The sequence below is a fragment of the Corapipo altera genome, unplaced genomic scaffold (genome assembly GCF_003945725.1).
Source record: "Corapipo altera isolate COAL_440 unplaced genomic scaffold, ASM394572v1 54, whole genome shotgun sequence".
Lineage (NCBI taxonomy): Eukaryota > Metazoa > Chordata > Aves > Passeriformes > Pipridae > Corapipo > Corapipo altera.
Genome location: NW_020884902.1, coordinates 3270508 through 3297552, shown reverse-complemented (window position 1 = coordinate 3297552; position 27045 = coordinate 3270508). Strand labels below are relative to the sequence as shown.

General features: G+C 39.6%; 2 protein-coding genes and 1 long non-coding RNA gene across 5 annotated transcripts; 2 read left to right on the top strand and 1 right to left on the bottom strand.

Moving 5' to 3' along the window:
* The first annotated feature begins 1853 nt into the window (after window positions 1-1853).
* On the top strand, window positions 1854-10025 carry FBXO36 (F-box protein 36). Its single transcript, XM_027650460.1, is given in 4 exon segments — window positions 1854-1998; window positions 6209-6398; window positions 8392-8548; window positions 9735-10025. Coding segments are annotated over 4 exon segments (783 nt in total).
* Window positions 10026-11879: 1854 nt separating this feature from the next.
* SLC16A14 (solute carrier family 16 member 14) lies at window positions 11880-25838 on the bottom strand. Of its 3 annotated transcripts, none has more exons than XM_027650510.1 (6): window positions 25327-25838; window positions 21098-21327; window positions 20542-20840; window positions 19545-19688; window positions 14571-15563; window positions 11880-13091 (listed from the first exon to the last, which is right to left on the bottom strand). In XM_027650510.1, the coding sequence occupies exons 3-6, from the start codon at window positions 20801-20803 to the stop codon at window positions 12943-12945; spliced, it is 1548 nt and encodes a 515-aa protein (XP_027506311.1). In that variant the 5' UTR covers window positions 20804-20840; window positions 21098-21327; window positions 25327-25838; the 3' UTR covers window positions 11880-12942. The 3 variants fall into 3 exon arrangements, with proteins under 3 accessions (XP_027506311.1, XP_027506313.1, XP_027506314.1); XM_027650512.1 differs by having other exon boundaries at window positions 21098-21323; XM_027650513.1 differs by lacking the exon at window positions 25327-25838 and adding an exon at window positions 23620-23641 and having other exon boundaries at window positions 21098-21323.
* Window positions 16855-26554, top strand: LOC113950569. Its single transcript, XR_003528778.1, has 3 exons — window positions 16855-17123; window positions 22138-22261; window positions 26016-26554. It is a non-coding gene; the product is annotated as an uncharacterized LOC113950569 (long non-coding RNA).
* The last annotated feature ends 491 nt before the right edge of the window (window positions 26555-27045 follow it).

The window sequence follows — 27045 nt, the reverse complement described above, 5'->3', positions numbered from 1 at the left end:
TGTATTAGCCACAATAGCCATCAAAATGATGAATTTTAGCTGTCTATATTTGACATTCAAATGTAGATGTTAAGCCTTTATTCAAACTTGTTTACTGTTGCTATAGCTAAGAGATTAACAAAGTAAAAGAAAGACTTGAAAAATACAAAAATGACTGGTGTCTTAGCAGATCATCCGGAATCTGAGCTTTAATTTGAAAATTAGTGATGAGAGTGAATGCAACTCATTGGGAGTTACAAATACTTAATTCTCAACGTTAAAATCTACATTTTATCACTGAAATACCAGAGATATCTAAAGTTAAATCTGATGTTGAGAGATGTAAACACTGTTGTCAGATCTGATTTGTAATGGTAAATTTAACTCTGTTCTTTGGTCAGGATATGTGAGTATTGACTCTTAACTCAAGGCTTGCTTTCAGTTTTCCTTTTCAACATGCCAGTAGAAAAAATAAAGCTCTGTGGAGTTTGTTTTTTATCTACACATATAAAACACATATGTGTTTATATAAAACATATATGTTTGTGTGTTCACCTCACTAATATTCTCATTTGTCAGTTGTATCCCTCATTGTATCAGGAATCCACCTATAGCTATGACAGTGTAAACCCCTCACTTTTCTCAATGAACTGGAAGGAAATAAACCATATTAATATTAGTAAGACTAGAATATATGTTCTTTTAACCTTGCCTACAATAGCAAGTGAATCTTACTTGTGGCTTGGAGTGTGATCTTTACTAGCATGAAGGGAGAAACGTGATTATGACTTTCCTCTCCTGTAGACCCAGCTGTGACAGCAACAAAAAGAAAGTCAATATTAAAAGCTGGCACGCTGTTTAAGCACACAGGTAATGTTTTAAGAGAACTCTGGGAAAATTACTGATAGTCAGGGCCACTTACTCTCCAGCATTTCATAGCTACCTAATTTACTATTCATAGTAATTTTTTGTCTCAGTTGCATGCTTTGTAATGCAGATTTTCTTCTTCTGTCTCTGAAAATGTGAGTTGAACATGTGCTTCTGGAGTGCCTTTTCCAGAGTTTTCCGACAGTCTTAAGTGCTGAGCCTTTGAACTGTCCTATTAATTTTGATTTTAACAAAACGTTAAAATCACAGTGTAACTTCCAACACTGCCATTTTTGAATGCCTGAGCAGTTGAATGGGTATTTCTACTTATCAGGCATTAAATTATGTGGTTAAATTGTGTTTCTATGACTAAATGAAAAACAAAACCAGAATGTTTATATTTTTGCCGGTTGAGATGTCTTTAAATGTGTGTTTATTTCTACAAACAATTTGCATGCAGGGGTTGGGAATGTTTTCTTTGTATGTAAAAACACTTCACACTTGTTCTAGGTGCATTATGGGATGTTTATTGTCCTTTGAAGCATGTTTTAGGGCTGCTGGTAAAGTAACCATGGTCTGATCTCTTTCAATAACTTTGTTTTGGGACTGTAGTAATATTTCCACAATCTGACACCTGAATCTGAGTATTTATCTCATGGTACTTGATACTCATTTCTTCTGCTTTTTTTCTTTTTCTTCTTCCACAATTGTGGTCAATTAAGACCTGGAGAAATTAAAGAATCCCATGAGGATTTTTTGATGATTCATCTCTTCATAGGAGATGATAATAAAAATTACAAATTTGTGGTGGCATATAATGGAATAACGTAGCAATATTGGTCTGTAATAACTTCCTGAAAGATGTGATTGCTTTGGCTAATAGACTTTTTCCCTATGAATTTATTAGTATAAATTAATGTATGAATACTGGAAAAAACAAAAAGCTGTGACAGTAAACCTAAATATATTATAAATCCCAGCAACACTGATAGTTTCATTATAAGACAATGACAGAGATTTTAGCAACAAAAATAGGCCAGGAAGCAATATTTTTATGGCTAATAACTCATAATGCTCTGTGGCAGCCCATTTGTTTTTATGTCCACCGGGATTCCCAATCTGATTTAACACAAGTAACCACAAATGCTGCAGGTAATTGGGACTATGCAAGTGCAACATGACTTCAGGAGCTGCAGCCAGAAAGAGAAAGGCAGCAGGGACACCACTAAATAAACCTCAGAGGTAGACTGGCCACTGAGAACATCTGAAATAATTATGCATTTCCCCAAAGTTCTGTGGAACTGTGTGTCTCAAATAGTTATTGCTTTGCATCTTCCTATAATCTTGGTTCTCAGTAATGGATTAACTTTAAGAGATGGTCATGTCACAAGATATGGTTGATCATGATCATGGCTCACAGAGGAACATATCCTGAAAATACTAAGCCAAAGACACATTAATTCACTAACTGGAGGGAACAGATGAGGTGAGCTATGACCTAGTCTGGAAATGGAGAAGTTCATAACTGCACCTGCAGGGACTGGGGTTGAGATCTGAGGCTTTTGTAGCCCAAGAGGCCTGACAGGACACCTTGGATTGGGGAGATTTTATTCTTTTTTAAATAAACTGCTCTTGTATTCTGTTTGTGTACAGATATTGAAATAAAAATACTTACGGATGTGACTTCATATTTATCCTGTTTTTATTATGAACTTGAAAGGTGTCATTTTCAAATGAAGTCCTGTTTTTCTCATCAACAGTTTCTGTAGACATCATCTTATTGAATCATCATCTTATCTGAGTAAGTTGCCCAGGGAGGTGCTGGAGTCACTGTCTCTGCAAGTGTTCAAGAGGTGTCTGGATGTGACACTTGCAGAATGGTTTAGGGGTGGTTATGGTGGTGCTGGGTTGATGGTTGATGATCTTGAAGGTCTCTTCCAGCCCTGATGATTCTAGGATTCCATGGTTATTTACTCCTGGGTGGAGGAGGTCTGCTTTCCCAAGAAGTATATGAATCTTGGGAAAGTGGTATGGTGGTAGGGAAGAGGGTAACATTATATATCTCTTTCCAAGAATAAACTTGACTGTATCTTCATTTATGATCTCGGATAAGACCAACATGTTCCCTATGCTTTGCTTATTAAAATCTAACACTTCCTACGGCACAATCCAGGGATTTTTAGCCCTGGTGATTTAGCGTGGTCTGCACTTCTATGTTTAGGTTTGTGTTCGTTCAGTTTGTGTTTCTCATTCCCTCTATAACTTTTGCAACTGATCGATGTCAAGTGATTTGATAGAAACAGTGACACTTCCTTAGGCTGTTGGGGTGGGAGGCTGCAAGTGAGCACTGTTCGTGTTCCAGGGATGGACACACCACACCTTCTGAGCTCAAGTGACTGGATATGTGCACAAAAACCATGGAAAAAGTCTCAATCAGCACTCACAGTCCATGACAAAACCAATCTTTAATTCCAGTTATTACTGCTTGTTTTGACTAGAAGGGGGATGAATGTATCCTGAACCAATAGAAAATGGACTGCCTGTTGGATTTGGCTCAGGCTCAGGGTGTCTTTAAATATGCTGGGTTTTTGCAGCAGACATTCATAATTGCTCTGTTAGTTGAAGCAGAGTTGTACCACATTTTAATTTGTGGCAAAATTGATCATCAATTTTTATAAACTTGAGCTTTCAAAGAAGTATTTTTCTATACATTTTTGTTTACTACTGGTGGGGTTTTTTTATTTACCTCATAAAAGTAGATTTGACATGTGAATATATGTTAGTGAGAAGGATTTTAGTGGGGGTTTTTTTCATTGCTTATAGTGTAAGATTTTCCTGCAGCATTTGATATTACTATGATGTCACAATAAAACATCTGTTTTACATTACTTGGGTACAGTGATTCAAATGATTACATTATTGTTAACATGCAGTTTTCTACTATTACTCTGTGTGTTTTCAGTAGGTTACAAATAAGATCTGCCTCCTTTTTCTTGAAAAGTATTGCTGGTGGCTCAGAGGCTTCCTATCCCATAGGAAGTATTGAAAGCCACAGTTCCCATTCTTTTCTAACATTTTATCATTTCTTCCTTCTAAAATCATCTCAAAATTTGGAGTTTTCCCCTCTATTTTTTATTAAAATTATCATATAAGATAAAAGTGCTTTGTTTTCAGAAAAGTGCTAATATAAATAGAAGTATTATGAGAATAGATTACTATGTTTGTGAGAAATTGTATTGTTATGCTGACACTATTTCTGTCCATAGCTCTTGCTGTTCCACACAATCAGATGTTTTACACCTCCTCACCTCCTGTTAAGGGGAGCTTTGCTGCTCCTAAGTATTCACAAATTATCATTATTTCTCTAAATTCTCCACAAATATATATATATAGGAATTATATATATATATGTACTGGAATAATATTCTAGTTATCCTTACTGATTTTTTTGCCAAATGAGAGTTCAAAGAAAAAACTCATCATCCTACCCATGGTTTGCTGCTAAATATTTGGTACATACCCCAGCCACCAAAATGTTTTCCTGTTAAGTATTGGTATTTCCTGTTGTTATCTCCTAGTTTTCATTCCTAAGACTTTATCTGTTTTCATGTGTTTTTTTTTTTTTTAAAGAAAGGTGCTTAAACAATTAACATTAGCATTTTAGTAAATTTATAGTAACTACCATACACCTATAAACATCTGTGTTTGATTTGAAATGTTTTCTGTTCTTTTTGGACAGTGAAATAACTTATCATTAGTTTCTTTTTGTAATCTCCATCAAGCCAAGAGGGCACAGCAAGGTTTTATATATGGTTTTGCAGTGATGGAAAATAAATTGATGATAGTGTTGAGCAAGAGAAGAGAGGTCTACTTATATTTCTGGATGAGTGAACAAATAGTATAAGTTACCAAATAGCCTCCAGCACTCACAGGATGAAATTTTCATAGAAAACTTGAAGTTCAATAGATTTTCACAGTTAGTTCATCATTAGCTGCAGATACATTAATAAAGCAAAATAAACACAGCTAAATATATTTTAAAACAGCCAAAACAGATCACATTATTATTTCTAGAAATAAATAATTTTAAAGAAAAACTCAAATATTCAGGTGGTAGCCTGCCTAATCTTCAACATGAAATACATGCTCAGTGTATTTCATCATCATCATCATTCCCAGTATGTGAAGATTTGGATCATCCTTACACACCAGCCTGAATTAATCAGCCCAACCATTTTTAGTTGACTGTGTAGATCATTTTGTACTTGCATAAGGAATTTGAGGAAAATTACCAACCATATAGAACTGACTTGCTTGGAAAGCAAAAAAGCAAAGGAGAACTGACAGCAAACTGCACTTGCAGCACGGAAATGAAAGCTTGCATAATATTGGGCCACCTACCCAAAGACATGAAGGAAGATAAGGCATTAGCTTCCTTCTCCATAGCTACCTTAGGAATATTTGGAAGGAAAAAAGAAGAAAAGTGTCTTAACATCTTAGCAGTGAAATCATGTAATTTTCAAAGCTCTTTCAAATGTAGTCACATAAGCTTGAATTTTGTAACTAATCTTATAAAATACTTTGGAAGGAAAACGGCTGCATCAAAATTGGCCTGTAGTTAGTATAGTTTCAATTTCCATGATTCTGTTTCTCTCTTTTTATCACTCTAATGTACATGAGAAGATAGATTCTAGTTAGTTAAAACAAAAACAAACCAACCAACAAACAAAAAGCCCCCATTGCAATAAAAAGACAACACTTTGGATGTATTAGAAAAAATTTCCAAATATAAAAAATAGTAATTCTGCTTTAAATTTTGATTGTGTATGAAAAGGCAAAAAAAGTCCTGTACTTATCTGGATGACTGCATTCATTTTGTTAGATCTTAGGAAATCAAAATCTTCATTAGACGTGTAGCAAATTGAATTCAGGATTCTGTTTTATAATGAACTAGTAATTTTATTACTGCAATTTGATAAAATAGATAAGTGATCTGAAGAAATAGTGTTAAACACAAAAGGCCAAGTTCCAAGTGGGACACAGAAGCAGAAATAATTGACTGTATGACTGCACAATGGGGTGTAGCTCACTAAGTAGGAAACCTACAAAGAGAGAATTTGGTGTATTAGATTATAAAGGAATGAGCCAAAAAATGTCATATAATGAGTAATTAGCACAGTTGTTATGTAAAAAGATCTATATGTATGTGGAAAAATGGATCCAAAAATGGATCTGGATGTTCATGTTAAATGTTATTTTCTCTAGAAAACATTAAAAAAAAAAAAGCTGACTGTTGCTTTTGGTTTTGGGGTTTTTTTAAGATGTATGTGAATAACTTGAGATTATTGATAAGAAATTTTAGGCTTTTACAAGTCTGTTGTCACTTGGGTTTGGTTTCATTTTTTTTCCCTGTACTGTTTGGTGCCAAAGTTCTGGAATCTGTGGCGAGATAAGTATGACTTCCTGGAACGGCTTCCTGTCCCATTGCTCCTGTACATCATTTCCTTTCTGGAGTTTGAAGATATTGCCAGACTTTCTCAAGTTTCACACAGGTCTGAAACAGTAAAAATTTTGGCATGTTGGGTTTGATTCATCTCATTGGTTTAACATAATTGTCAATCTGTCTGCTTTACTTAAGACAAGTAAAGTAAGGGTTGTCTCTTTATTGAGCTAGATCTTAGAGAGACAGTGCTTATCCTGCAAACTTTTATTTTATAATAAACACAATGATGCAGACAATTCCATTGCCACCCGTGGCTGCATGTTATCCCCTACTTCCAGGATTACATACTGGAAATGTAAAACCTTTGCTTTATGTTATGATTCGTGTTATTGTAATGTTTAGAAACTTCAGCCACAGCCTGGGATCCCCTTATGTTAGACTCATTAGCAAACAAAAAGTCACTGCCATTCCTTACATTTTCATCTGTGACAAAAGACAGGAGCACAAGGAAAGAGATTTTTTTTCTTTTTTTTTCTTTTTCTTTTCTATTTTTTGTTAGACTTCACTGCAAGAAACTGTAAGAAACACAGGAGGAGAAAGAGATGACTTTATGCTTGCTTGCTAGGAAGTTCTTTCCAGCTATCAGGAAAGCATGGGAAATAGTATGAACATGTTGAACTTAAACTTTAAAGAGAGAATAACAGAAGTCGCCACTATTGGCTGCCTGGAGCTCAGAGCAGCCTCCCTGTGCTGAATGAGGGGTAATGAATTGGAAGGGTAGCCTGGACATTGCAGAAAAATGAGGGGCAATCTGTCCCTCATATTGAAAAGTCCTTCATATAGAAAAGTCATATTGGAAAGGCCTTTGAGAGGTCATCTGTTCCAGCTTCCTGGTCTGTGCAGGGTCAGGAAATTGGGATAGAAAGACAATGTGTTCAGAGCTATGATCTAGGAAGCTTATTTTTGTGGGTCTGAATTCCTCAAAACTGTATTTTCTATCCCAGTCAGAGCCTGAGAAAAGGCTGCTGCAATAACTCCAGTAGGGGGAGAAAAAGATTTTAGCTTATGAAAAACAGGAAGAGAAATGTTTTAAAGAGAAAAATAACTTCTTATCCCTGAAGGTGCTGTAGGAGCCTAGAATCAAGCCTGTCAAGTTATGAGTTGAGCAGTTAATGAAAACATAAGGAATGGTGAGACCTTATGAAAAAGTTAAAACCAGGTTTAGTTGTCTTGAGTCTGCTGTGACAACTAGATACACTCTGAAAGACTTCAGAGACAGATTAACTGTGTAGTGTGGAGAGTGGGATGTGTCTGATACAGAGCACATCTCCAAACTGTATCAGGATGAGATTGCTCCCAGGGTTTCTATTATTTTGAGGCTACGTGGGTCAACATTTCGAGTTGTGTGTCAGACTGCTGGCAGTCCCACAGGACGTGGCTGTGCTGCAAAGATGTTACAGATGCTTCAGCAAGACACAGTTCAAGTGAGCACAAGAAATAGGAGACAGTGCAAAGAAAGCACAGGAGAACATGGTGAGTCAGGAAAATAGAGCATGTCATTAATTTAGAGATGAAGGCCAGATGGGAGTAGATAAGCTTGCTGAGTTCTGGGCTTTATTTCAGTTTGCAGATAAAACAGTTGATATTGCGACTGGGAAACAACTGGTTAGAGAAAAGGGAATAAAAACAACTAAAAGAGAGGAAGAAAATGGATAGAAGAGAGGTCAGGAAATTTTTTGTTAGTATATTTGGAATTCATCTGTCATTTTGCAGACTATGAGTGGAGCAGGATGAGGTACTGTGCAGGGCAGTAAACTTTTCATTAGTTTAACATAAAACCTTGGATATTCTGGAATTTAAGGAAATCCTAGAAAGAATTAAGTTGCATGATAAGAAAGATAAGATTTTGGCACAATGAAATAACCTACTAGTAGGTTCTCTTTCTCTCATTTCACAAGTATTTTTAGGGAATTAAAAATTTGCCCCAATAATATGAGTTTTCCTTTCCAAAATAATTCACGTGTAGGCTGGAATGCTGCTCTCTGCGGAATTATAAAATATCGTATTCAGATTTTATATTTTTTGTCCCGGCACAAGGGCAGGGCGGGACTCGTTTCGGTTGCTTTGGGACGAGCCTCTTGCAGAATTCCCGGTGCTGCGGGGACGTTCCGCCGCCAGAGGGCGCCGGGCTCCCGGGGCACGGCCGGAGTCCCCGGGAACGGGGAAGATCCGCGGGAACGGCGGGAGCGGCTGCGCTCTGCTTCCTATATTTATTTTTAATTTTTTTTTTTTTTTTAACAGAGCACTGCGTTTGGAAATAAAAACATTTGATACTAAAAGCCAGCCTCTGCTATTTTTAACTTCACGGTGTCCTTTTCTCATGGGAAAAGCTGAATGGGGGGAGAGGCAGAGAGAAAGCAGAAATTCAAAGAAAACTTTTAAAAGGTGTAATATTTTCATTTCAGCACTTCTACAGCAATTTTGCCTCAATGAACCCTGCTTTTCCTTTGCTAAAAACATGGTAGGATGTTATGTGTGCCTGCACAAGAACAAACAGTCCACACGTACAGTGACAGCTTTGCTGTAGGCAGTGAATTAAACAGTTTAAGGTATTCAGCTCCATCAGCAGTAACACAAGTTATACCAGGACTTTTGCTGTTCTATTTCTGTTACCACTTACCAGCCACTTGAATTGGAGTCATTGAGTACAACTGCACTTAGGTCCCTGCAATTGCACATGTAGAGAAGTGGAACGTTTGGGGAAAAATCAGTGTTGCTGTGCTCTTGTATTACTTACGATGGGTAGATAATATATAATGACACAGAGTATCTTCCTAATTTTTTTTTGTGATAGTTCTGTCATCTAACAAATTACATAATTTTTTCTTCCTCTTTATAATATTTTTACCTGATTTTTTATGGAGTCATTCTGAAAGAGAGAAGCACCTCCTGACAAACAGGCTTTATCCTTACAGTACTTCTGAAAGTTGCCTGAAATTGCATTTCTGTTGTAAGCCCCAAGGCTTGTCTTACATCCTTGAAAACAGATTTGTATTTCTGATGTGATTTCTACATCCTGACAAGTCTTTTGGCATCAGCTTCCCCAGCTTGGTTGATTTCAGAGCAGGTGTATGAATCACATACCAGGAGATAATGGCATTACAGCTGCTTTTAGTGTGGCAGAAAGGCCTTTGATATCATACCAGAAGAAGCTTCTCAGATATTTCACAGAACAACATGGGATATCTTGCACTGGCAACTCTGGGCAAAACTTCCACTGATATCTTGTGAGTTTTAACTAAAACTATGTCTTTTGAGATATGTGGGCAGCTCGCACTCCAAGTGACCTTGATACAAGGCCTCTGTGCTGTCTAAACACATTCAGTGTAGTAGAATAATTGGCAATGAGTAAGCCAAATTATGATTCTAACCCTCTACTTTCTCTTACAACTACCTATGTGACAGTGTGCTATGGGAAACTATTGTGGAGAACTTGTGTGACACAATCACACCTGAAATGAAGGAGCTGGCACAGGAAGTGGGCTGGAAACCATTCTTCACACACAGATGTCCACTGCAGCTACAGCTCTGAAGGAGGAGGCAGAAACAAGATGTTCAGAACAAACAACTGAATAAAGGTGCATTTTTCACTGAAACAATTGTTGTAAGGTGTGGGTTTGCTGTTTATCAGGTCAAACACATGGAATTCTTTACTGAGGAAAGCAGATTTTTTTAGGGCATCCTGAAACTGTGTTACAATCAGCATCATAGCAGTTACTAGTAATATAAATGGTTGTGGTTTCTTTGTACTTCTTCATTCTGACTTCTCTGGTTTGTATATCTGCTATCCATGCTCCATGGCTTATAGCAGATGCTGTGGCATTGCCATTAGTACCTTTACAGAAGCATATATCACTTCGTACTAGAAAAATTGTTCTTGAGCGCTGGGCTTTTTACTGTCCCCCATAGTAAATCTGCAGTGTTTACAGGCCAATAACATGTAGCTCATTTCCAGAGTTCAATATGTGTTGAAATGTTTTTAAATTAATTATCTAAACTTCAAACAAATAATAATTTTGTCACCAAGAAGAAAATTCTTTGGAGACTGACGGTGTGGATCAGATGATCATCCTCATCTTGGACAATCCTTGAACACCATGTTAGAGGCACTCTGCCAGGATGGCAAATGGGAAACGTGTTTTCTTCATCCTGCTGATGCAGGAACTATTTACTTCCATTGTTCAAGTTGCATATTTGATAAGAAATATTGGCTGTCTTTCAAGAGTGTAACTGTGGTTCCTTAAGAGTATATATGTATATATGTATATATGGTTCCTTAAGAGTATATGTGTATATATATATATACATATATATATGTATATAACATATATATCCTTTCTTCTTTGTGATTCTTTCATTTTAGGATAATGACAAATACAGATTTCATTATGTGGATAAAACACTGTCCTAACTGAATTAATAAATGAATAGAAAGTGTATTTTTGGGTAATGTAATTTTATTCCCAACATATGGCCCATAGAAAGATATAATGCAGATATCACAAGTGAACAGCATATTATTTATTACTGTAATATGCAAATAAAGTTACCTTTGACAAAAGACAGAGTGAAGATCTATGTATGAAGGGTACATATCTTTCAAAAAGAAAAAAAAGGAAAAGAAGGGAAATCATCACTTCAATATATATATTTCACAGATAAAAGATAGCTCAGTTAAAATAAGCTATCAGCAGCATTCACAACAAGACATTAAACCTGTAACAAAGAACTGATGTGAAAGTTTATGTGAACATTTTCTCCAACAAAAAAAGCTGATTTTAAGAAGTTACTGTGTGCTCACACCATGTGTTGCAGTTCAGTGCCACCTCAGTTGTTTTATGTGACTTTTAAAGGCCATACATAACTACTATATGATTGAACTGATCTAAATCTTAAAGTAGTTCAGGGTTTTCTTAAGGTTTCTCTTTTTTTTGGCTCATTTCAGTGATCTATTTTAAAATATGTCCTTGCCAACAGTTGTAGAAGTGCAACACTAAGAAGCTGGTGAATTGCAATATAGAACAATACACACAGTGGTTCAGAACTTTTTCTCAGCCAACCTTGCAGCTATAAAGAGGATCAGTAGTGTTGCAAACTCAACTATGTCTAACAGTTCTTCAGTATAATTGAATGGCATCAATTGTTTTTTTAAGGAATTCCAGCAGCACATATCAGTGTTATACTAAGAACCTGATTTGTCATGCAAAAAACTTTCATAAAGCTAGGGGGATAAAAACATACAGTGGCTTTTCTTTGATAGAAAAATTAACGTCAGATTCACCTCTCAAAGCTGAAAAGTATGTCCTGTCCCACCATACACCACCTTCTGCATTGGTTACCAGGTGCTTAATGTTAAGAAAATTTATTTGAATAATTCAAATGTTCTTTATTCACTATGTTATTATGTTATTATAACACAGTGTTATAATATATGTTACATATATGTTATGTTATGTATAACATACATATATGTTATAACATATAACTATGTTATAAATGTTATTATTCACTAGAAAATAAGATGCTGTAGAGCTCTTCTATGCTCTGCAGCATCTTATTTTCTAGTGAATAAACTTCTCAAACATGACCAATCTTATTCACTTCATGGTGTACATTATGAGCAGGAACACAACTGCTCATAATGTAACAGGTTTTTTTATTAAAGTAATTGTAACAGAATTTAGTGTGCTGTAGTAGAGCTCTTTCCCATGGAAGGACTCAGTGCCAATGTTAAGAAGTTCTGCAGTACCTCTAATTAGGTAAAGGGGCCACAGACCCCAGACTGTTTCTGGAATCATTTTCCAGTCACAAGAATATTTTCCATATGTTTCCCGTTTCTGCATTTATGATTTTTTTACTTCAGGTGCATTAAGTGTCACAGCATTTATAATGCAGCCTGTGTGTTGAGGATGGCCACTTTTATTACGCAGTTGATACTTTAAAAAAATAAAATTAAAAATCCTTGAAGTAGAATCACAGAATATTCTGAGCTGGAAGGGACACAAAGAGATCATCAAGTCAAAATGAGTCACTTCAGAAAAATATAAGAACTTTTCTTCAGTTTTGTATCACAGAAATAGTAATTTTAAAACACTGAATTAACGGAATTCTCATACTAGCATTTCAACAGTACTTGACTAGCCAGGCAAGAAATACAATCATTTTCTTACACTCTGTAACTATCAGACTGAACACATAGTAGGAGGGACCTTTATAAATCATTCGTGTCCTGACCAAATTCTCTCGTAGGACTCGTGTAAATCAGGAGTAACTGCGCTGCAGTCAGTGGATTCTCACCAGTGGTTAGTGGTGAAAAGTTGAAAGAGAAGCAAAGGTAAAGGCTACTAGCATTGTGCTGATATTAAAAGAATAGCAGTGTGCTTTTAATCACTGTATTTGGTACTTCTAAAGTAAGAGATCTTAACTATTTTAAAAGCATGTTTCTCATAATTTATTAGCATTATAGAGCACATTTGCTTTTCACTTAAGTACAGCTTAATGTGGTTGGTTTCATAAGAAAAACATCTTCATACTGTCACACAATAGAAACATGAAATCAAAAAAGTTCTGTAAAAAAACTTCTGGAATTTGTTCTATACTTGTGCTTCTTCTGTAGATTTTTGTCTTGGTTGTTTCTTTTGAATACAAGGTTGTATAAGTAAAAATATTATTCCCACCATGTATAGCAAGCCAGCTATGTAAAAAGAAAAATCGTATTTTTGTGTGATGTCATAGATCCAACCTGGAAAATAAGGACAAAACATGTTTGTTACAAAGCTTGACAACAAGGTATACTGCATGGGAAAATACAAAAAATACTTCACATTTCTCTGATGACATTTCAGTCAAATCCATAGATGTTTTGTGGAAACAAACAATTTTCAAACAGGTTGTCACAGGTCTGAATTTAAAACAGACATTTTGTAATCCCAAACCAATCAGCTCTTCCACCCTACTACTGCCTTTGTGAAATCCCCAACACTGCCCAGTTCAAATGCTCTGCCCTGTGCAAGCAAACATATTCCCAACAGTTTCCTCAAAGACTCACATACCAGTAAAAGACTTTTGAAGAGATATAATCTCAGTGCTTCAGTGATTCTCATTCCAAACTCAATTCCTTTGCAAAACCACATTAAAGTTATTTCAGAAAGGTTTGAGAACCCAAACTAGCAAAATTCTCTCATGTCACGCTGGCTGCATTGCGATGAGACCACAAGATCAGCAGCTCTTTTAACATCAACCACTTGCATCCTATTTGCTTTGTAACCAATGACCAAATACAGAGCCACGTTCAGCACAGACTGGGAGGTGCTGAGGGAACAAATGGCAGAGTGAAACACTGCTGCTTTCAAAGGGCACTGAGTGAGCTTTCTTCTGACTCAGAGGTGAGCAGAGGAGCTGTTCTCTCTTTTCTGAGCTGCTTGTGCTGCCAGTGGCTTCCTTCAGCCCACAGCCATCCCTGGCTGACCATGGCCAAGACTATCAAGGTTTCTTTCTGCTTTCTTCTGACCAACATCCCTGTAAAAGAGAGCTGTAGTCTGGTACAGTACTGACAATCAGGACCCCTATCTCTTCTGCACTTCCCTGCCTTTTTCTATGAGAAAATTCATAATGAATGTCTGTTCAAACCTAAGTAACTAGGGGTACTATACATACACTTCTACCTTCTGCTGTGAATGGCAGTAAAGAGGTTATGAGCACTGCAGTCCCCAGAGTAAGTATTTCTGGCTGAAGGAAGGCAAAGTTAGTTACATCAACACATCCACTGGCAGCTTAAAGTGGTGACACCCAAACACACCCCACAGTCCTTGGGGGTAATAACTGTGGTACAAACAGCTGCCTGCCCTGGGAACTAATCATCATTTTTTCATGTGGTAGAGGAGTGGGTATGTATACTGCATATACTACATAAAACAGAAAAATAGGTTACACCTTTCTAGTTGAAAAAAAGTGCATGACACTATTTTAGGGAAACATACCATTGAAAGCATAGATTGTAATAAATCTGGGGTTATTTCCAAGAACTGGAATTTGCAATGTGTGAGCTGGTACCCAGAAGATGTGATCTGTGAATTTGTACAATTTAAAGCTGAATGTTATAGTCCATTCTGGAGTAGCTGTGATTTTGTTAACTACACATGCTCATAACAAAATTTAATAAGAGAAGGAGTCATACAGTTATTATACAAACATCTGTTGTTTAGCAATTTGAACTTTTTACCTGCAAAGGGTGGTCCAAACAATGCAGATATTCCATTGGCACAAATGATGATCCCATAGGCATTTGCAAGGTGTTTAGTTCCAACTAAATCTTCAGTCACAACAGGCATTAGAGAAAAATAGCCACTGGAAAATCCTATTAGAGCACAAACCACAGCCAGGCCAACATATGTTTGTATTAGTGGCAAAGTAAGAATGCAGGTGACCAGGGTAAAGTTAGCCATAAGGAAGACATTCCATGTGCTGATGCACGGGAGATCAGAGATGATTCCAAGAATCACTTTACCAAAAATATGAACAATTGCTATAATGGATGTCAAAGGAAATACATTGTCCTGCCTAGATAAGTTGTACTGCTTGACTATTTCTGGAAGATGAATAAAGGGAATGACAAAGCTGCTATAGGCAAACAAAGCCCAAATTATAAAGGCCACAAATACTCTATTGGTAAACAGTGATGCAGCTCCAAAGTAGCTGGAGTACCATAGTGCAAAGCCCTTCCTGACTGTAAGTGTCAGCTGGCTCACTGTCTTAAGCAAGCGCAGTCCATACATATTCCTTCCGCTCCCAGAGTTACCTCTGATTTCTATGTGCTGAGCACTCTCAAGCACTTCTTCATTTGTTGCCTCTTCTTTTTTCTCTGGTTCTTCACTGAGGACTCCATTAGATTTTATAGTCTCTGTAGAATGGGACAGAGCTTTTGCTTGATTATCTTCACTATTACTTCTCACAACAGATTTTTCACTCAGGTCTTTGGGGGAGAGAGGTCTCATAAGTGCCCCGCAGACACAAAGGTTCAGAGAGATGGCACCCTGGATGAACATGGCATTTCTCCACCCAAATTCAGTGCAGAGGTACTTCAGTAAGGCAGTCATTAAGAAAGCTCCAAATCCTGTTCCTGTGGTACTGAGCCCTTGTGCAAGTGCTCTTCTCTTCTGAAAATACTGCCCCACCATGACCACTGCAGGCAGATAAACCATGCCACTTCCAATGCCTATGAAAATAATAAAAAAAAAAAATCCTAAATAAATTTAAACTTTTTGCCAACAATGTAAAAAGCAATGAAAACCAGATCAGTTTTATTCTAACTTTTATGCAAGCATACTGGTGAAACCAATAATAAATATTAATTAATATTCAATTCTGATGTCAGCTTTCATTTCTGTCTTGTAGTGTTTTCCAAAATTTGCAATACTCATTCCAGTGAGAATACAAAACAGATATTTAACTGCTGGAAAAACTTAAACACGTGGAAGATAAAACCTTACCTCAGTTCAGCATGACACTGCTGGAAGGGCACAAACGTGCCACAACCAATCAGGGACAGTTAATGTGAGGACAAACATAGACACACCCTATTCTGCATTTGCAATACCTGCATCTGATTGTATCAGTGACCCAAACTGCTTAGTGAGCACATCTTGCTGCTTTCCCCTAAGTTCACCAGCAATGAAGATTCACACTGAGTTTTTGTCCTTGCTCTGTAACTGTGGTGCCGCAGTGACCACAATATGTGTTTCAGGAGTCAGCACCAGGGCTTAGCACGGTGGGGGGACCTTGGGTGGCTTCCAGGCTGGTTCTCTTTGGGCACTCCAAGGAAGTCCACACAGTAGCTGCACAGGCGTAAGTCTTAAAAGGCAGACCTCTAATGTTGTAGAAACCCCCTCACCTGTAGTTAAAAACCAAGGTATTCATGGTATATACTTCAAGCAGAAAGTGTTAAGAGCTCTGCAAACTCATCATTAAAGAAGACAGTTGCCCATTTTTTCTCACAGCCTATTCCTCATAGAGGAATTTGGACTGCAACGGGTGTATACACTGTGATCATAATTCAGAAGAGTGTTTTGGGGTTTAAAAGTTTTCCTAAACAGGTGATAACACAGCTGCAAGCAGCTACAGCATGATCTAGCTACAGCTAGGTGTGAGAAAGAGCAGTGATTCCAGCAAAGCCTGAAAAAAAAGCCCTTCAACATCACAGCAGTGACCATGACCAGAGCTGACCTGTTTTGCCTATTAGAAGTATTTATTTCTTTGCTAGGCAAATCCACATTCAGGTTTTTATTTTGCACAAATGCCCCTCCCCGGCCACAGAGTTCAGGGAGGCCTCTTTGCCCCCCTGGAGACCTCCTGCTCCTCAGGCTGCTCTGGAGCTCTGCTGCCCCTCACTGCTGGCTGCAGTGAGGAGTCAGCTCCTGCTTGCACCAGTGCTCACCGTGTTTCCCCAAGAATACAGAATTTTAAAATGGTGTTATCTTTTCATTCTGAGGACTACATAGCAGGAGACAGTCTGATTACAAGTGAAGGCCTCACGTTCCTCCCTCACAGGCACACACGGGGCCGCAGGTCTCTCCTTGCCTTTTCCTCACAGATTCGTCAGGGCCAGCTCTGCTCTGCCCCCGCCATGCAGGGCCTCGGGGACAGTCTGTCCCCAGCCCACAGTGCCTGCCAGTGCCAGCGGCTCCAGGACCGGTGAGGGGAGAAGGCTCCTCTGCCCCCACACTGCTTCTGAGGGGAGGAGAGCCCTCAGAGCTGGGCTGGAGCTGTCAGCCAGGAGGTGAGGGGACCAGGTTGTGAGGAGCTGGGGAAGGGGAACCACCCTGAGGTGACCACCCCGGAATGGGCTGAGGCAGCAGGCTGGCTGTGGACAGGGAGACACGGTGGGGTCATAGGGACATCCTGTGAAAAGGCAGGAGCCATGAGTATGCCCACAGGCACAGCATGAAGTGCCCACAGGCACAGAAGTGATGGCAGCAAGAGGTGGCCAGTGTAAGGGAACAGCAGCCATGAGAACATGGCAGAGACTTCCCTGGGGTGGCGGGGAATGAGATGACCGTGAGCAAGGGGATGGGAGTGAGTGGGCAGAGACTGAGGCGAGGGGTGAGTGAGGAAACCATGTGTGAGGGGGTGATGAGCCAGGGACCGGTGAGTCAAGGAGATGGTGAGTCAGGGGACAGTGAATGGAGCTCTCATGGAGCTGGAAGGAACATCTGAGGCACTGCTTTTCTGGCCAGAATTACTCCTGCAACAGCACTTTATTTCTCCACCTCACATAAAAGTTTGCTTCTGAATTTTTTCCATATAATCTTTGTCACTTTGTGTGTGCTCTTCCTGAAAAGCAGCAAGGGCTGAGGGAAAAATGTGTAGATTCCTGCCTGCTCAATTATATTCAATATATACAGAAACAGAAATTCTGAAAAAGGCAAAACCCTGTCTGTGGCCGTTGTTCTTTGTTCAGGAATTTACATTACTGAAGTCTATGTTATGGTGGTGTATAAAGAGTCAGTACAGTGACCCTTGCTAGTTTCAATATTTCTCTACCCAGAGGGCTAAATCAAATTTTCTATATAGAAATTCTGTAGCTTTCTATGAAATTCTATGGAAGGACAGTTTAAGAGAATGCGGGGTACTGAAGCTATTATTAGTATTACAAACAATTCCTTTTTTTCATGACGTTTCGATCTGTCACATATAATGCAGACACTGTGCTTCATTTGCAAACATAGCTGGCCATGTTATCTGTGGAGTGAGTAATATTTCAAAGCCCCTTGATTGCTCAGTGTTGCTCAGATGATAAGTAAAGCCCAAATTTTATATTTCTTACTTGGGTAACTTTCACATTTCTGCTTCATATCTATTAACAGTATCTCTTTGCAGAAATGAACAGTAAATAAAATGAAGTAGTGCTTTAAGCAGATAATACTGGGCTATTCTACATAAGTTACTTAAAGTAACTAAATTTTTTCACAAGACACATTATTGCTAGAACATGAGCATTCAGGCACTAAGGATCTGTTGATTTTGAAGAAAAATGCCTTTTCATATTTTGATCAGGGTCTTACAAGTCAAAAGGTTTTCTAGACATCTAATCAATTAAAATGACAAAATATTACTTTGGTCATTTTGGTTGTAAAAAAGTGTAGCACTATTTGTTGCTATACATGATTGTTGATACAATGTGAATATCCTTTATTAGAAATTAGGTATGAAATCCAGCATCATGAATTATCCTAATTGAGGCTGGGATAGAGTTGATTTTCTTCCTAGCAGCTCATACAGTCCATGTTTTGGATTTGAGGCCCAGCTGATAACATGGCATGTTTTAGCTGTTGCTGGGCAGTGCTTACACAGCACCAAGGCCTTTCCTGTTTCTCACACCCCCCAACAGTGAACAGGCTGGGGGAGCACAAGAAGCTGGGAGGGAACACAGTGGGATAGGGGACCCCAGCTGGCTGAAGGAATATCCCACACCATTTCATGTCATACTCAGTAATAAAACTGGGGGAAAGAAGGAGAAAGGGAGGGCATTTGGAGCTGTGGCATTTTTCTTCCCAGGTAACAGCTACACGTGACCAAGCCCTCCTTTACTGGACATGGTTAAACACCTGCCTGCCCATGGGAAGTAGTGAATGATTCCTTATTTTTGTTTTGCTTGTGCACACAGCTTTTGCTTTACCTGCTAAACTGTATTTATCTCATTTTTACCTTTCTGATTCTCTCCCATCTCACTGTGGAAGAGTGAGAGAGGTGCTGTATGAAGCTTATCTGCCTACCAGATGTAACCCACTTCACCCTTTAGTTTTAAAGCAGCACATAGTTATTATAAACCAGTATTGTATTAATGTGGAGCAACTCCTGGAGAAAACATTTGCTGTTTTGTCCTGTGACAAAGAGAGAAGTTAGCTATATATATATAATTCAACAGTGTTTTAATATCTTTAAATTTCATTTGTTAAGAGTTTGGGTTACGTTAATTCTTCCAATTAAAAATGTCCTCTAATATATTCACTTGGGTAAAACTGATAAAAGCCCAATCCACTGAGTAAATAATTAAGATTTCTAAAAAGATAAAAGGCTGTAAAGACTGTGAAAGAAGAGCTGGAATAACTTTACAGTCTAACTTCCCTCTCAACTCACCCGGATAACCTTCAAAGGAATCAAAAGTAATTGAACTTCCAAACATTAGCACAGCGCTCACCGGCTGTCACTCCAAACGTAAGGAAGAGGTAGTGCACATTGGAGGCATAGGCACTCAGGATCCAACCCAGGGCATTCAATATCCCTCCAATTATAGCTGTCAGCCGGCACCCACACATGCTGATGAATAAACCAATAAAAGGACCTGTTAAAAAACACGAAAAAAAAAGAAAAGATAAATTATTTAATTCTTTATGCTCTAGTAATTTTTCACATTGACTTTTTTAATGCTTTAAATAAAATGTAAAACATCAGGCAACTTGTGCAATCCAGTTTATTTTCCATATTACTGCTTAAAATTATGGAAAGAAAAATATGACCAACTGATCAAATACTTAGCAGCAAATACTTGCGAGACCTAAAATCAAAGTTGCCTCATGAGGGATAGACAGTTTAAACAGAGGAAAAAGCTGAAACTGCTGTTCCCAATGCTGATGCTGTGTGAGTGCAGGCCTTTTTCATAAATAACTAGAAAGTAAACATTTTATTTTGTTTTCAGTGGGATATTTTAAGCAGATCTAAACACAGCTTTTTCAGTCTTCATTTAGGGAGCCATAGGTGTATATATACATATACATGCAACCATATCCTCCAGATATTATTTTGAATTGATCCAACCACAACTTAAAGTAAGTTTTAATTCAGCTGCCAAACTGAAATATAAACTGAATCCAACATTTTCTCCTCCTAGATAGAGTACAGGAAGGACCACAGGCTTCACAGATCATCTGTTTCCTTAATTGTAGTGAGACCTTGAAGTCACAGGCTTCCTTTCCTGCTCATCCCGTCTCCTGGACTGACATCCCTATCATCTTCCCTGTTGTTCCCTCTCTCCATCTAAATTGTAAAACTCATCCTAGGGACTTCAAAAAGGCAACTCAGGACAACTTTGTCAGCTCTGCTAATAAAATGGGAAACTAAGAAAATACTTTAGGGATGAATGGCAAACATATTCTAAAAATCTATGTAGTTTTGAAATAAGTGATGCTAGAACGTACCTACAATAAGTGTAATGCCCATGCTGAGGGAGCTGACCCACGCTGTTAAGCCACGGCTTTGATTAAACTCTTCAAGCCATTCCATGTTGAGTACTCCAAGGGCCATTTGGGAACCCATGATAAGTATGTGCACAAGGAAAGAGGAAAATACAATCATCCAAGCCCATCCTCCATCGATGTTTGGATTAGGCTTAACTGGCTTACTTCCAACTTTTGAGTCATCTCCAAAATCATACCCAATATCCTCTCGACTAGCATACATTTTCTCCACAGTATTCTGAAACAAATGCAGTAAATACCTACAAAATACACACAAAAAGATCAGACTTTGTATTTTGGCTATAGTGAGTACCACAAATCCCTATCATATTTCAGGACTTTATCTAGTGCAGTTCTCAAGTTAATATTGTGATTTCATTGTTCAAATGTAAAATGCTTAGAAAATTGTCCAATTAATTTATTTCTCTGTGTATCTTATTATCATGGCTGTCTATGCAGGAGTATTTACAGGCTAAGAGTAGGCTGTACTATTTCCATTACTATAGATTCTACTTACTTTCAGGCAGCTGAGAGCACTCACTCTTCATGGGTTGACTGTGGTCACAAAAAAGACCAGTCTCTCTCTGTATATTTCTTCACTGTATCACCTTCTGCTGTCCCAATAAGATTTTGTGCCTTTGGGTTCAAGTTCATAAAGCTTTGAGTAAAGAAATGAAATCCTCAAGAGGCGAGTAGATGAAGTTACCCCATCTTTTCAGAGGAAACCAGTTTCAGATGTATTTCTTCCTTAGCAGTGGCAGAACAAGAATGAAGACAGCAAAAGATAAAGAATTAAGGTTCTTGATTTTCAAAATGCTTTGCTTACATAAATCACAACAAGGGGATTGTTACTACCTCTCTGGCAAGCTTTTTAGTAGAGTCAACGTGACAGTTTGCTATTATGCTTTCAGTTTCCATAGTATTAATCCTTATAATCCTACCAAAACCAAAGAATTCTTCCAAATGAATGTCAGTGCCTATTAGAGTCAAACTGAGACACAGAGTTATGTGCATAGGTGCACATAGGATCAAGCCATACTTAGCTTAATTTGATTACTTCAGTTTATTGTGTTGTTACTCTAAACAAAGATTGCAACACAATGTGAAAATAATTTCAAAACCATTTTTAATTGATTAACATGCAAGGTGCAGAACCCAGCCTTCCCTCCATCTGATTTCTGCTGCAACAGATTGAAATATTACCCAACTGTGGAGCACCACACAGGTTTCCATGGAGACTAGAAATGTAATGATACAATTTACCAGAAATGGTAATTTTTTGTCTTTCCTTCTCCAGAGAAATAAAAGAAACATCAGCTTCACAACAGTTGAAACAGAGAAGAAAGTTATCAAAAATTGTTTAAAAAAGCTCCTTATATATTCTGTGAGCCCTCAGAAGGTGTGTTTCTGGGCTAGCTCCTCACTGCTGCAAACGGGCAGTGAATGGACTAACTCAGATTCTGTACCAAATGAAGATTTGTCTTTAAATGCAAGACTGCATTTTGCTTCTCAAGGTACTACCTTTCCAAACTATTTTACTTTTTTTCTGATTGCTAGATGAACACAGAGAGATGGCCCTGGAGTATTCCACGCTGATACACAGATGGAGTCAGAGCTGTTTCTCTCACAGACACGAGTGAACACCTGTTGACATGTGTGACCTCCCCAGCCTGGCTGTTGGGTAAGTTATCTTTGCAGTCAAGTGCCACCTGACCCTTCCTGGCACTGCAGGTAATAATGTGTAACTAAGGGCAGCTTGGACACGTAGGTTCCTCCAAGAGCACGCTGATTTGCCTCATACAGTGAGCTGGAGCTAAAATATGTTGTAATCCTGGCATCAAATTTTTCACAGACAGATACTCTTTAGTGACTAAGTTCTCCCTAGCCCTAATTTGGCCATGGCAGGTATTGGTGACAGGGAGGAAGAACAAGAACTTGTGTACACTTAACACTGCATGGACAGATAAACTGGGATCGATTGATGAGTCCACACCTGGCTGCCAGTGGAAATGGGTACTGAAATGCCTTATAGGCTTTTGCTTTCCAAACTGAGAAACAGGAAGAATGGGGATGGTGCTTAGAGGTCTTTCCAGAGGTCCTGCAGGGTGTTTGAGGCAGGAAGGGTAGCAGGGGAGCCAGGCAGAGCCATGTGGGGGTGCAGACTTGTTTTTTGACGAGAAGACAACAGCCTGGGATAGCCTTATTTACAAATATAGCTCATCCTTCCTCTACAAAGGGTAGGTCTTAAAGGTGACATCTCAACTCTTTCCTAACAATGTACTTGGAGCCAGATCCCCTGTTGCTGTAGTTTAGAGGACTACCTGTGGAGGATTCAGCCCACTCACAAGAGAGAAGACTAACTGCATAAAGGCGATAAAGGCAGGGAATAATCATGCTAATGGGAAGTCATGAGAAACAGCAGAATGAAGGAAAATCACAAGCTATTATACATGCTCTGCATAAGATTAATGAAAATGTATGATGGATATTACGGTACATCTTTGATAATGGAATACAAAATTATGTAACTGAAAATTCAGAGTCAGGATTAAATGTGAGGCCTCACCTTTCTCTTTTATGCTTTTGACTGCACACCTGAATCCTGATACTGGATACAAAAATTTTCTTCTTTGGACAGGAAATTGATACATCTTTTACATATTTTAAATTATTTGAAGCAAAAATAATTGACATTGAGCTACAAAGACATGACAGTCATCTTTGCAGTCTTGCTGACAGAATGGGCTTAGATTGAGTAGATGCAAGTTAATGTCATACTTGCATCAACCTCCACAAATCTTCAGAAAACGCATATATTTTCCCTTTGAACTGGATTCTTGCTTATTATTACTGTTTTACTGTTAACTTTTCCCTAACGTCGCAATTTCAGAGTGAATACACTCAAAAGCAGGCAAGTCATCTCCAGTAACTGCACAGACTCTCAGGCTCTGGATAAGGTAAGGAATGGATGCCTGGATCACCTTCCCAGTACTGACTCATCGCCCCATGGCCTGTTGTGCCCGGGAGAAATGCACTTACCTGTCCTCAGCCTTCTTCCCACACCACAGCACAGCCAAAAACAGTCTCATGAAAGGCAGAGGAGCCCAAAGGAGTCTTTGTAATTATGAAATCCTAGAGAGCCAGGCCAGTTTCCCCAGTAAGCAAGGCAGTGAAGACCCATTCACAGTAACAATGTTTGAATACAGCCCCTCACAGGGAATTGCATTTAAAGGCAGGACAATCTGGATTCTTGTTTGGTCAGCTGGAGAAGATCTAGATTTTTTTTTTTCAGAAAAGCCTTTAGGACTGTATGCACACAAAGTATGCAGAGCTCTCAGAAAAATGGCCCAAATAGTAGTGCCTGCAAAGATGCTGAGCTTTTTTGAAAATCTGACTCATGAGCTATTTCAGGGACAAATGCAGGTGCTGTAATAAGACCATAGTTAGCAGCAAAACACCCAAGTTCCCTGTACTATCAGTGGAGCTATGGCTCTCTAGCCTGTAGTTGAATATATCATTGAAAAACATCTGATCTTGATATAAAGTCCATATGATGAATAATTGACATATACTTGGGCAACCTCTTCTAGCACGACTGCCTCAGTGTTAAAAGTTACAGAATAAAATTGTACTTTAAAGGCACCTCCAATGGATAACTCATAAACGTATTATAACTAGTAATGAGTTTTGCTTTGCAATATTCCCAGTAGACATACCACATGTAATTATTTGTCTGCTGAAGGCATACAGAAAAAACATTGCTAAAAACATCGTTTATTTTGGTTTTCATATGTTTTGGCAGTCTGACCTCACCTAGCCAACACGAGCACTTCAGCTGTCAGTGACTTCATTGGAGATGCGGACACTGGCCACTTCTGCCACTCAGAGCCACAGTGGCAGGAGCGTGTGTCCAGCAAGGAACACAAAATCGGGGAAATTAAATGTTCAAAAGGCTAACGGCCAGGGTCACAAGTTTGCATATAGCCGGCAGCGGTTCCACTTCCAGACTGGGGGTGCTTCCCTGCTGTCCCTTCCCGAGAGCTGTTTCCCAAGCCCTGCTCTGACCCCCCCCGTGCTGTTCTGCCGCGGTGCGACCCACGCGTGGTGCCACGTCCCCGGGGACTGCGGGGATTGGCTCAGGCAGTAAAACATTTTTCTCCCAAGGGAATGGGCAGCTTTTGCCAAGGGAATGGTCATCTTTCACCGGGCATGCACCTTTGTTTTGTACGGGGTTACGGGAGCAGCCCGAAGGCAGGGGATGTACTTTTCGCCCCAAGATAACAGATCTGGGAGCTCCACATGCTGAGCCTTCCCCCAGCACTCCAGTGAGGTTCCCCTACGCGAAACACCGCCGGGGCGGGCACGGCCGCCCCTGCCCGCGCCGGGGCTGCTCCGGGGGCAGCGCAGCAGCGCCGTGGCGAGCAGGGCGAGGGCCCGGGCACGGCCCGCGGGGCTGCGGCGGGGGCGGCGTTCTGGAGGGCGGCGCGGCGGCGGCACCGCCCGCCCGCGGAGCACAAAGGATGACCGCGAGTTACCCCGCTGCGGCTGCGGCAGCGGCGCTCCCGGCCCGCCGCGGGTCACAGGGGTCCCCGCAGTGCCCGGGCAGCCCCGCGCCCCTGCCCGCGCTGCACCGTGCGGGGACAGCCCGGCCCGGCCCGGCCCTGCGCGCCTTTGCCGCAGGCGGTCCCTGCCCGCTCCCGTCCCGGTGCCGGTGCGGCGGCTCCCGGCTCCTCCCGAGGTACTCACCGCGCCGGGCTCCGCCAGCGCCGCCGTCCCTGCCCGCCACGGCGCCGAGCCCCCGCTGTCAGCCCAGCCCGAGCCCCGAGAGCTGCTGCGGGCTGCGGTGTCCACCTGCGCCCGGCCCCGCTCAGCCTCGCCCCTGCTCGCCGCCCCGGGGCTTATTTTCCATTGGAGTGCGGCACTGGTCTGGGGCCCCCTGCCCCCCGGGCGGCTCGTCTTCTGCACCGCCTTGTCTCCATTCCCTGCAATTTCAAATCTCCACGCTCTTTCATTCCTGCGATACCGGCTAATTCTGGTTTGGCGGAGCAGATTTGCAATCCTCTCACATGCACACTCTTGTGGCTGAATGAAGTTTATTGCTGCACAGGTTATCGCCGGAAATTTACATCCCAGAGAGTTAGAGGATATAGTCCAATAAAAGCAGCCAGTATCAAGATCTTAACGGCCGTTGAATTATGTTTACTTTTTCGTTGAATTTATGCAGCTAAACCACCCTAAGAATGAAGCTTGAAAGTTTCACTCTATGGTACCGTATTTGTGTAATAAATAAGTATCAAAAATATTACTCCCTTGGGAGAAAAGCTGCAGAAATACATTATTTTTTCAGACCAGTATCCACACCTCGGTTGTATCTTTCTGAATAATCTGACTAATGAGATATATATTCTGCAATTCATTGTTTTGATTATTTGCAGTGAATATACCCAGGCTAAAGTGATTTTATGCCACCATACAAAACTTTCATCATCGAAGAATCTTGATGTCCTAGCAGTGCACGGAGTAGTATAAATGAAGACTGTTCAAGAATATGTAAGAAGTACTTTGAGAGAAAAGAAAATGAGGAGAGGCCAACAGGAATGTTTTAGTGGTGTTATTAATGTTGTCTACGTGCAAGACATGGTGGTACAGAATCTGTTAGAATTGGTTTTAGAGGGGTTAAAATATGTGTTTGGGGCTCTTTATATATTTTTTCCTACATTTTTATTTGACTCTTTGGTTTACCTGCTGTTTACACATGAAAATCTCATTTATTTTTTAATTTTAAAAATGTGCTGCTCCATTATGTATTTAGTCTATCAAATATATCATTATGAAACACTTCTATCTGGGTTAGATTCAAGTGTGTGGCAGACTATGGGCTGTTGCTATGGCTTCAGTCTTTACATAAAACTTACACTACTTTGCATTGTAGTCTTCAAAAAATAATCCTTTCCTACAATAAACAGCTGGGTTACTGTCAGAGACTTGTGATTGGGTTATTTATTTCTCCTTCATAAATAAAGCTAGATTTGTCATTTTAAAAGACTATGACACTGCATTGCAAATGTGTGTCATTCTGAAGTATAAATATTCCTTGGTTCCTTTGCGTTTTACAGAAAATACCTTGCCCAACAGTGTATGGGCATTCTTATCCCAGAATTTAGCTTTGGTATTAGCTTTTTGGCTGAAGTCTGGTTTCTTAAAAGGTTAATGCTAGGTATTTGACATTTGAAACCTGCTGCTTTTTGACTAATGTTATTACTCAAGTTTGAGACACATATATTTCCACTTGTGAATTATCTAACATGCTACATGCTTTATTAATCTGGCACAGAAATAGATTTGACTGGCTGTTAACCCCACATTGCCTCCAGTACCTGAGATGCTGCCTGCGTGCCTAAATCCTTGTGCCAACAGAGATTTGATCTGATGGAGAATTCACTTAGCTGTGTCATACTGCTTCAG

Coding starts and splice junctions, on each gene's coding strand:
- SLC16A14 (XM_027650510.1), bottom strand. CDS start 20,803: ATGTATGCTAGTCGAGAGGATATTGGGTATGATTTTGGAGATGACTCA. Junction 19,689..20,541: donor GGGCATTACACTTATTGTAG/GTACGTTCTAGC, acceptor GTTTTTTAACAG/GTCCTTTTATTGGTTTATTC. Junction 15,564..19,544: donor TACGTTTGGAGTGACAGCCG/GTGAGCGCTGTG, acceptor TTATTTTCATAG/GCATTGGAAGTGGCATGGTT.